The 12,085-nt window shown below is 45.4% G+C and overlaps 1 protein-coding gene and 1 pseudogene across 1 annotated transcript in view; both read left to right on the forward strand.

Moving 5' to 3' along the window:
- gucy2g (guanylate cyclase 2g) overlaps positions 1–12,085 on the forward strand; it is a 130,770-nt gene that overhangs the window by 113,178 nt on the left and 5,507 nt on the right. Inside the window, exons 17-18 of the mRNA XM_070873982.1 lie at positions 813–911; positions 1,782–1,873. Of these exons, the coding sequence (XP_070730083.1) occupies positions 813–911; positions 1,782–1,873 (191 nt within the window). The remainder of the gene's footprint in view (positions 1–812; positions 912–1,781; positions 1,874–12,085) is intronic.
- LOC139260595 (U2 spliceosomal RNA) lies at positions 1,922–2,151 on the forward strand (annotated as a pseudogene).

Below are 12,085 nucleotides of genomic sequence, written 5' to 3' on the forward strand. Positions count from 1 at the left end.
AGGCGTTTTTTTAGGCAAGCGATATTGTGGGCGATATGTGTGAGAGGTGATGAAAGTGACGCTGGGCTGCTAGTTTTGGCAAATATGATCTTAACGACAAAAAAATGTGGGTGGGCGGTATTATTGAATCCCATCGTTAATTCCGTGCGGAAATTAGCGCTGGGCGATATTATGGGCGTTGATTTCACCCATTCTGATGATTCCGCCAAAAGAAAGTGGGCGGGCGGTATTATTTTTTCCCGGCGTTACGCACATGGGGAAAGTAACGCTCACCGATAAGTTTCCGAAAAATGCCCGTCAGTTTCCATTTTGTGGCTAAATGGGCGATATATGGGCATTATACGTAATTTCAGCAGTAAAATGGGCGTTAAGTGGGCATTAAGCCGGCAAAAAAGTGCAAAATCTATCCCCAACTCTCTTTGAAGAACTTCTTTGGAGTGTCGTATCAAAAAGTGGCCCTCAAGTACGAATGAAAGAAAAAAGAAATTCCACCATAATCTTTGGGTGACAGATGGATATATATTACAGTCCTATTATTCTTCTTACATAAAATAGTGAATAAGGCTACATCATTCCTAAAATTTCTACAAAAGGGATTTACTTTCTATTTTCCTATGTTACATGATGAATTCAGATTCTTATTCCCTAGGAAATTTTGGGGGAGCTGACATTTTGGCAAAGACTTCTAATTGCTGCAAATTATGAGAATCAGGGAAACCATACCAGAATATTCCCGGCGGATTTGAAGGGTAATGATTACAAATCTGTGAAGTGAATATTTCACCCTTAAATCACTGAAATTCCTTTTGTAGGTCAAGTTGTTGCAGGTGTAGTTGGAACAACTATGCCCAGATACTGTCTGTTTGGAGATACTGTCAACGTAGCATCAAGGATGGAGAGCAGCGGTTTACGTAAGTATGCAGTCTTTTTCCTTTATAGTTTTGTTAAATTAAATAAATTAAATAACTTATTGAAAGGCTCAGTTTCCCTGATGGAGTGAGCAATGTGAGCAGTGCAGTATCATTCTGTACACAAATCCAAGTGTTGAAGGCTCCATGCAGTATAATTGTGATAGATTCTGCTCCACCCGCCCTGATATTGTGAATATTTGGGAAAGGATTTGCTCAGCGAATATATGGAACGGTGTGACATTTGAGTTGGAATTTTTTGATACACACGTGTAAAATAAATCAACTTTTAGCCATTGGTTGAAATCACGGAACTGTCTTGCGTTGAAATCTTTTTGGAAACGCAGAATTTCAGTTTGATGCGGGAGGAAATGCTTTTTCACCAAAGGGAATACTTCTGACGTTCATTAATTGTCGTAAGAAAGTACAATTGGGTATAAGGCAGGGTAATCCATATTATAATTGTGTCTCAAACATATCTTACGAGAAACATCTTTCTGAGATGAATCTCTATCATCAACAGAAACTTACATTTACATGGCGGCTCTAATGTGGAAAAACGTCCCACGGTGCTGCACAGAAGTGCAATCAAACAATTTCACACAAGCTTTTTCCAACATGAATCACTGGATAGTGTGAAATTAGCTAACCCAGTACAGACCAGGATTCAAACCTACTGATTCATGTAAATAGCATCATACCATGCATTATATGTCCCCACCTATTAACTGGCTCAGTGACACGCTAACAGATGGATTGGGGCAGTATAGTTGTCAGTGTTGTCAGTTATTTCAGCACTCACTAAGAACTGTAGAATTTAATTTGTATACTTAAGCGACGCACTCTGTTATTTGAACTTCTTTTGGTGTTCAGCCTTGAAAATACACATATCACAGAGCACCGCTGAGGTACTGAGGGCATTGGGAGGATACGAACTAGTGGAGAGAGGGACAATTAAAGTGAAGGTAGGAAATCAAATTGTAATCGAGAATTAACATTTACTTTTATGTTTCATCTCTTCTCGGCCTTTTGGCTAAGATCTGCATAACTAACCTGACCAGCCACCATGACGTCCGGGTGGTTCCTCCCTGGTCAGAAAGGTATATGCTTACATTTTTGTAAACAGGAGGTGGGTGGGATTGGTGACCCATCCACCTCCACGGAGGTGTGTGGGGGACCTGACCCATCCACCTCCATGGCACGAACCTGGTATTGCAGTACTTCCAGGAACGGTGCAGTGGCTCTAGGCCTTTTGGCTAAGAGCATTGGCGCAGAGTGATCCTTGACTGGTGCAGGGTGACCTCTGGCGTTTGACAAAGAATTGTAACGATTGGATAACGATTGGACATGAATTTAAAAAAAAAAAAAAAAAAAATTACTTTTATGTTTGGTTATTTTTCCACTAGAAGCAGTAAAAAAACAATTTTTTTCATTTAAAAAAAGTAATACATCTGCCAGTTTGTGTTAAAGAAATGTGCATCAGCAGTGAATTATGCTGCCATTTCCACATAGCTCGGTACTTTGGATTTATTCAATGCATCTATAGAGCTCCACTCTGAATGTTGCTAACATTTTAATGTTCATAAAATGCCAAGTGCCCTGTTGGTTCTTTAAAAATATTTAAAAACCTACAAGTGGTCCGTTGGATCTTTTTCAATTGTAAAAATAAAGTTTTTCAAAGATGGTACTGCATCATTTGTAGTTATACTGCAGCTAATGTGAAGGCCATGCTGTGTGAAACTATGCAGTTTGTCAATATTTGCCAAGATTGGTGACTTCAAACTATAATCACACAGCAGCATTTGTGTTAATGTAACATGAAATCTATGTCACATTGACACAGAAATTTCTGTACAACTGACCTGTAACTCACATCCCGTGCTGAAATGATTGAAATAAATTTGGGGTGAAGGGAGCTTTTAATACGGGTTGAAATAATCAAACTTGGGCCTAGGTCCGATTCTAGCTCTGGTTTTCCCTTCCTTCCTGAAACAAAATTCATGAATAGTATCTCCATTTTAGTTTCCATATTGTTGCTGGTAGAATTTAAGTTAAATGAATAAGCTGTAGTTCAAGGGTTGGAAATTCCCCACCCTTGTGCCAGGGGAGGGGACTGCCGGCATGCAAGACTCAAAATAGAGCTTTCGCCAAAAATTTGGCTCTGAGCGCACCCGAAGTTGGGACGAAAAAAAACACCTGGGAAAAACCTGTGTTGCAGCCCTTGGAACAGCAGTAGTTATGAAGACCCGCAAAAAAGGTAAGTTAAAGTCTTAATTATTTTGCAGCGATTCGATAGTTACATGTCTTGTGAATGTTTTGTGATTTTTTATTTTTTGTAATTTTTTTTGGTGTTTTCCCTCCTCCCTAGGCCCAACCTGCAGCGGTATCGGCTTCGGAAAAAAGTTGCAGAAAATTCACTGTTTGCACCACGAATCCTCGTGCAATGCCGATTTTTACCGCTGGCCACATTTTTTCCTGAATGTTAGACCCCGTAGCGGTAGCGGAATCATAGCGGTATTTATTGTGGGAAAATACTGCTATGACCAAAGATTGAAATTCTAGCCATTTGTCAATTTGGAGTGCATGTAGGCTCTGTTTACAGATTTTTATGTTGGTCCCCTTCCATGAAAGCTGCACAATTGCACTCAATTTCATTACAACACCCTAAATAATCATGTGATCATTTTAATATTTCCTCCAAAACATATTTTTTGAACCAATTATTCTCTGCCATTCCCTACATGGTGCTCGATAGCTGTGGTGCGATGCGCCAAATTTCCTGCTCCAGACGATTACCATGGTGGAACATAAGAACATAGGAATTAGGAGCAGGAGTAAGCCATTCGGCCCCTCGAGCCTGCTCCGCCATTCAATGAGATTATGGCTGATCTACCTCAATACTTTCCTGCAATATCCCCATAATCCCTCGATTCCCTTAATATCCAAAAATCTATCGATCTGTCTTGAATATACTCAATGACTGAGCCTCACAGGCCTCTGGGGTAGAGAATTCCAAAGATTCACCACCCTCTGAGTGAAGAAATTTCTCCTCATCTCAGTCTTAAATGGCCGATCCCTGGTTCTAGACTCCACAGCCAGAGGAAACATCCTCCCTGCATCTACCCTGTCAAGCCCTGTAAGAATTTTGTATGTTTCAATGTGATCACCTCTCATTCTTCTAAACTCTAGAGAATATAGGCCTAGTCTACTCAATCTCTCCTCATAGGACAATCCCCCCATCCCAGGAATCAGTCTGGTGAACCTTTGTTAGACTCCCTCTATGGCAAATAGTGTCTTGCACTATGAATGGGAGCTGCTTGCACTCATTGCACTAAGAATTGATATCCCTCCTGGAAGTACATGAAGAAATATGGAAATAACCTTACCTGCAGCCTACTTCTAACTTTGGGCTGGTCACAAGCTGCACCGACCTCCACGATCCTTCACTCAGGGAAGATTCCTGATCCAGGCCCCACCTCCTGCTTTTGGGGGTGTCCTTACTTTTGGGTGCCATATGGCCAGGGTATTGGAAAGTGATGTAGGAGGCTGGGGAGCGCTTCCGCCCATCTCATTTTAATACACAACGTCTATTGTGGGCACAAGCCCAGTTTTCTCTAATCAGGGATCCCCAGGAAATCCCGGGGCTGTATAGTGGGAATGGAGACCTAATGTATCGGGTCTCCACTCCCTTTTCCTTCTCGCAGCATCTGGAATCTCCGCTTTCTCCAGGCACAAAGAAGGAGAAAATCTCACTGTTCTGTTTTGCTTCAATAGTTTCAAATGTGGATGTTGCACATTCAAGGAATAGGTTGTGGGCCGGATTTTCGGTTCTGCTCATTTCGCGGCAGTGATGGCGACGGGACGGTAAAGTTTGCGCCCGGGAACAGTTTGAAACTCAGTCAGCAAAATTCATCGGCTGGGCCCCGAGTCTGGGGTGGAACGCTAAGGGAGGCGTTACACACCTCTCTTAGGGTGCTAGGCCGGCTGATGCATGTGAAAATCTCGAGCTAAACAGCCAGTCTCGGACCGCCAGCGACAACACCAAGCAGATTTCGCAGAGTAAAGAAGTTTCGGCCAGTACTGTGCCTAAAGTAACGTCGGTTTTGAGCAGAAATATACATGGCAGAAGATACACATCGGCTGCTGTGGCCCAACCTCAATTGACCCAGAGTCCGCCATCAATCATTAATGCGAGGCAGTTAACACCCTTGTTGGCGCTGCGGAGGTGATCATCGGCCCCATCAATGCCGCTTTAAGCACTATGTGTGCAATGGTTGCAGAACAATGGGACACCTCCAGCGAATGTGCAGGCGAGCTGCAAACCCTGCAAACCACCACATTGCAGAGGAAAGTCGATCTACAGTGGATCAGGCTGAATTGGAGACACGTACTGAGAAGGCAGAAGTGTACGGGGTACACACCTTCACTACGAAATGTCCACCAATAATGTTGAAAGTTGAACTGAATGGCATTCCAGTATCTATGGAACTGGACACGGGTGCAAGTCAGTCCATAATGAGTAAAAAGGCCTTCAACAGGCTGTGGGGAAAAAAGGCACACAGGCCCAAGCTCAGCCCCATTCACACCAAACTAAGGACTTACACCAAGGAACTAATCCCTGTAATTGGCAGTACAGAAGTCAAAATCTCTTTCTAATGGAGCAGTACACGAATTCCCACTGTGGATTGTACCAGGGGATGGCCCCACATTGTTTGGCAGAAGCTGGCTGGGAAAAATCCGCTGGAACTGAATCCGAGCGCTTTTGTCCGTTGACGACGCCTCATGTGCCCAGGTTCTGAGCAAGTTGCCATCGTTGTTTGAGCCAAGCATTGGAAGGTTCTCGGGGGCGAAAGTGCAGATCCATTTGATTCCTGCTAGCGACCCATCCACCACAAGGCTCGGGCGGTACCATACTTGATGCATGAAAAAGTGAAAATTGAGCTGGACAGGCTGCAACGTGAAGGCATCATCGTGCCGGTGGAATTCAACGACTGGGCCAGTCCGATTGTCCTGGTACGTAAGGAGGATGGCACGGTTAGAATTTGTGGGGACGATAAAGTAACAATTAACCGTTTTTCGCTGCAGAATCAGTACCCGCTATCCAAGGCAGACGACCTATTTGCAACCCTGGCTGGAGGGAAGACGTTCACCAAGCTGGACCTGACCTCGGCCTACATGACGCAGGAGCTGGAGGAGTCTTCGAAAGGCCTCACCTGCATCAACACGCACAAAGGTCTGTTCATCTACAACCGGTGTCCGTTCGGGATTCGGTCGGCCGCAGCGATCTTCCAGCGGAACATGGAGAGCCTGCTAAAGTCGGTTCCTTGTACAGTGGTCTTCCAGGACGACATATTGGTTACAGGTTGGAACACCATGGAGCACTTGAAGAATCTGGAGGAGGTTCTTAGTCGGTTGGATCGTGTGGGGCTCAGGTTGAAACGCTCGAAGTGTGTTTTCCTGGCACAGGATGTCGAATTCTTGGGAAGGAGAATCGCAGCAGACCCACCAACGCCAAGGCTAAGGCCATTAAGAACGCACCACTACCTCAGAACGTGAACTAGCTGCAGTCGTTCCTGGGACTCCTTAACTATTTTGGTAATTTCCTATCTGGGTTAAACACCCTGCTAGAACCCCTACATGCGCTACTGCGCAAGGGAGACGACTGGGTATGGGGGAATTCACAAGAGGCTGCCTTTAAGAAAGCCAGAAATCTGTTATGTTCGAACAAACTGCTTGTCCTGCATAACCCTTGTAAACGATTAGTGCTAGCTTGCAATGAGTCGTCATATAGGGTCGGGTGTGTGTTACAACAGGCTAACGAATCGGGGAGTTTGTAACCGGTTGCTTATGCGTCCAGGAGTTTGTCCAAGGCCGAAAGGGCCTACAGTATGGTTGAAAAAGAAGCTTTGACATGTGTTTACCGGGTAAAAAAAAATGTACCAGTACTTATTTGGCCTCAAGTTTGAGCTTGAAACTGACCACAAGCCGCTCATATCGCTGTTCTCTGAGAGCAAAGGGATTAATACCAATGCCTCTGCCCGCATCCAAAAATGGGCGCTCACGCTGTCGGCATACAACTATGTAATCCGCCACAGACCGGGCACAGAGAACTGCGCAGATGCTCTTAGTCGGCTGCCATTGCCCACCACCGGGGTCCCCCATTACGGCCCGCCAGATCAGAACCTGGACCAGCCAGGATCCTTTACTGTCCTTGGTAAAAAAAAAACTGTGACCTCCATGGGAGCTGGTCCAGTGTCCCAGTGGAGATGCAAGAGGCAATTAAGCCTTTGCACAGACGCAAAGACCAGTTGTCCTTGCAGGTGGACTGTCTTTTGTGGGGCAATCGCGTAGTCTTGCCCAAGAAAGCAGAGACACATTCATATGCGAACTGCATAGCACCCGCCCAAGCATTGTAATGATGAAAGCCATAGCCAGATCCCATGTGTGGTGGCCCGGCATCGACTCAAATTTAGAGTCATGCATGTGCCAGTGCAACACTTGCTCTCAGCTGAGCAATGTACCCAGAGAGGCATCGCTAAGTTTGTGGTCGTGGCCCTCCAAACCGTGGTCGAGGATCCATGTAGACTATGCGGGCCCATTTCTAGGCAAAATGTTTTTGATTGTCGTGGACGCTTACTCAAAATGGATTGAATGTGCGATAATGCCTGTAAGCACGTCCACGGCCACTATTGAAAGCCTATGAGCCATGTTTGCCACGCACGGCTTACCTGATGCCCGAGTCAGCGACAATGGGCCGTGCTTCACCAGCGCTGAATTCAAGGAATTCATGACCCGCAACGGGATCAAACATGTCACATCTGCAACGTTCAAGCCCGCATCCAACGGCCAGGCAGAACGGGCAGTTCAAACCATCAAGCAAAGCTTGAAACGTGTGTCGGAAGGCTCTCTGCAGACCTGGTTGTCCCAAGTTGCTGCTCAGCTACCGCACCAGACCCCACTCACTCACCGGGGTTCCTCCAGCTGAGCTGCTCATGAAAAGGGCACTTAAAACAAGGCTCTCTCTTGTCCACCCTGATCTCCATGATCACGTGGATGACAAGCGGCATCAACAAAGTGTGTACCATGACCGCACAAATTTGTCACGCGATATTGAGATCAATGATCCTGTGTTTGTGCTCAATTATGGACATGGTCCCAAATGGCTCACTGGCACAGTCACAGCCAAAGAGGGGAGTAGGGTGTTTCAGGTCAAATTAGCCAATGGACAAATGCACAGAAAACATTTGGACCAAATCAAATTGCGGTTCACCAACAGCTACGAACAACCCGAAGAGGACACCACCAACTTTGACCCTCCAACACACACACAAGTGGCAACTGACATCATAGTTGACCACAAAACCGAACTCACCATCCCCAGCAGCCCGGCAAGGCCGGCTGCCCAACAGCCCAGCGAAGAACTAACCAACTCACCCACACCCGCATTTGTACCGAGACAATCGACAAGGGAGCGTAAAGCCCCAGATCGTCTCACCTTGTAAATAAGTGTACTGTTGACTTCACGGGGGAGTGATGTTATGTATTTAACCCTTTGTAACCTGCATGACACCTGACCACCAGAGGGCCCACCTGTTGGAGTCCCAAGGAATCCCAGCATCCCTTGGGAGCACAGTATATAAGCAGGCCACCCACGAGGTACCTGCACTCTGGAATCTTATTAAAGGAGCTAAGGTTACACTTGCTCATTACACACAGTACTCAGTCTCACCCTTTATTATGAGTGTAACAGAGGGAAGGTCATTGATGAAGCAGCTGAAGATAGTTGGGCCTCAGACACCACCCTGAGGAACTCCTGCAGTGATTCCTGGGGCTGGGATGATTGACCTCCAGCCAAAATGGCCACCTTCTGCTCTGTAAATTTCTATGTTTCTAACCACCACAAGCATCTTTTCTTTATGCGAGGTCTGACTCCAGCTAGTGGAGAGTTTTCCCCCTGATTCCCATTGACTTCAGTTTTAATAGGACTCCTTGATGCCACGCTTGGTCAAATGCTGCCTTGATATCAAGGGCAGTCACTCTCACCTCACCTTGGAATTCAGCTCTTTTGTCCATGTTTGGACCAAGGCTGTAATGAGGTCTGGAGTCGAGTGGTCCTGGCGGAATCCAAACTGAGCATCGGTGAGCAGGTTATTGGTGAGTAAGTGCCACTTGATAGCACTGTTGACGACACCTTCCATCACTTTCCTGAGGGCCTGATGATCTGCATTCTAGAGTTCTAAAAGAGGTAACCATGGAAATAGTGGATGCATTGGTTGTCATCTTCCAAAATTCTATAGATTATGGAACAGTTCCTGCAGATTGGAGGGTGACAAATGTAACCCCACTATTTAAAAATGGAGGAAGAGAGAAAACGGGGAACTACAGACCGGTTAGCCGAACATCAGTAGTAGGGAAAATGCTAGAGTCTATTTTAAAGGATGTGATAATGGCACACTTAGATAATATCAACGGGATTAGACAAAGTCAACAAGGATTTATGAAAGGAAAATCATGTTTGACAAATCTACTGGAGTTTTTTGAGGATGTAACTGATAGAATAGATAAGGGAGAACCAGTGGATGTAGTGTATTTGGATTTTCAGAAGGCCTTTGATAAAGTCCCACATAAGAGGTCAGTGTGCAAAATGAAAGCACATAAGATTGGGGGTAATGTATTGGCACGGAGTGAAAATTGGTTAACTGACAGGAAACAGAGTAGGAATAAACAGGTCTTTTTCAGGGTGGCGGGCAGTGACTAGTGGGGTACCACATGGATCAGTGCTTGGGCCCCAGCTATTCACAATATAGAAATATATAAATGATTTGGATGAGGGAACCAAATGTACTATTTCCAAGTTTGCTGAAGACACAAAACTAGGTGGGATTGTGAGTTGTGAGGAGGATGCAAAGATGCTGCAAGGCGATTTAGATAGGTTGAGTGTGTGGGCAAACACATGGCAAATGCAGTATAACGTGGATAAATATGAAGTTATCCACTTTGGTACGAAAAACATAAAAACAAAGTATTATTTAAATGGTGATAGCTTGGAAATTAACGATGTACAAAGGGACCTGGATGTCCTTGTACACCAGTCATTGAAAGCAAACATGAAGTTGCAGCAAGCAGTTAGGAAGGCAAATGGTATGTTGGCCTTCATTGCAAGAGGATTTGAGTACAGGAGCAAGGATGTCTTATTACAGTTATACAGGGCCTTGGTGGGACCACACCTGGAGTATTGTGTGCAGTTTTGGTCTCCTTACCTAAGAAAGGATATATTTGTCATAGAGGGAGTGCAGCAAAGGTTCACCAGACTGATTCCTGGGATAGCAGGACTATTGTGTGAGGAGAGATTGGGTCGACTAGGCCTGCATTCACTAGAATTGAATGAGAGGGGCTCTCATTGAAACGTATAAAATTCTGACTGGGTTGGACAGACTGGATACGGGGAAGATGTTTCCTCTGGTTGGGAAGTGTAGAACGAGGGGTCACAGTCTCAGGATACGGGGTAGGAAATTTGGGACCGAGATGAGGAGAAATGTTTTCACTCAGAGGGTGGTGAACCTGTGGAATTCTCTACCACAGATGACTGTGGAAGCCAAGTCACTGAATGTATTTAAGAAGGAGGTAGGTAGATTTCTAGACACAAAAGGCATCAAAGGGTATGGGGGGAAGTGGGAATATGGTGTTGAGATAGAGGGTCAGCCATGATCATATTGAATGGTGGTGCAGGTTCAAAGGGCCGAGTGGCCTACTACTGCTCCTATTTTCTATGTGATGTGATGATTGAGAGCAGAATGATGGTGTGGGAATTGGCTGGATTGGATTTGTCCTGCTTTTTGTGTACAGGATATACCTGGGTAGTTTTCCACATTGTCAGATAGATGCCAGTGTTGTAGCTGTACTGGAACAGCTTGGCTAGAAGCGCGACTAATTCTAGAACACACGTCTTCGGCAAAACAGCCGGGATGGTGTTGGGGCCCATAACCTTTGCTGTATCCAGTGCGCTCAGCCGTTTCTTGATATCACGTGAAGTGAATCAAATTGGCTGAAGACTGGCTTCTGTGATGGTAGAGACCTCAGGAGGAGGCCGATATGGATCATCCACTCGTCACTTCTATCTGAAGATGGTTGTAAGTACTTCAACCTTTTCTTTTGTACTCACGTGTCAGGCTCCGATCATTGAGGATGGGGATATTCATGGAACCTCCTCCTCCCGTTAATTGTTTAATGGACCACCACCATTCATGACTGGATGTGGCAGGACTACAGAGCTTTAATCTGATCTGTTGGTTGTGGGATCGCTTAGCCTTGTCTATTGCATGCTGCTTCCACTTTTTAGCATGCATGTAGTCCTGTGTTGCAACTTCCACAGATTGGCGCCTCATTTTCAGGTATGCCTGGTGCTGCTCCTGGCATGCTCTTCTACACTCTTCATTGAACCAGGGTTGGTCCCCAGGCTTGATGGTAATGGTAGAGTGAGGGATATGCCGGGCCATGAGATTACAGATTGTAGTGGAATACAATTCTGCTGCTGCTTCATGGATGCTCAGTTTTGAGCTGCTAGATCTGTTCTGAATCTATCCCATTTAGCACGGTGGTGGTGCCACACAACATGATGGAGGGTGTCCTCAGTGTGAAGACAGAACTTCATCTCCACAATGACTGTGTGGTGGTCGCTGCTACCAATGCTGTCGTGGACAGATGCATCTGCGACAGGTAGATTGGTGAGGAAAAGGTCAAGTAGGTTTTTCCCTCGTAACCCCACTTTTTAAAAAAGGAGGGAGAGAGAAAACGGGTAAATATAGACTGGTTAGCCTGACATCAGTACTGGGGAAAATGTTGGAATCAATTATTAAAGATGAAATAGCAGTGCATTTGGAAAGCAGTGACAGGATCGGTCCAAGTCAGCATGGATTTATGAAAGGGAAATCATGCTTGACAAATCTTCGAGTTTTTTGAGGATGTAACTAGTAGAGTGGACAAGGGAGAACCAGTGGATGTGGTGTATTTGGACTTTCAAAAGGCTTTTGACAAGGTCCCACGCAAGAGATTGGTGTGCAAAATCAAAGCACGTGGTCTTGGGGGTAATGTACTGACGTGGATAGAGAACTGGTTGACAGACAGGAAGAAGAGAGTCGAGATAAACGGGTCCTTTTTAGAATGGCAGGCAGTGACTA

Source organism: Pristiophorus japonicus, chromosome 3, assembly GCF_044704955.1.
Source record: "Pristiophorus japonicus isolate sPriJap1 chromosome 3, sPriJap1.hap1, whole genome shotgun sequence".
Taxonomy (NCBI): domain Eukaryota; kingdom Metazoa; phylum Chordata; class Chondrichthyes; family Pristiophoridae; genus Pristiophorus; species Pristiophorus japonicus.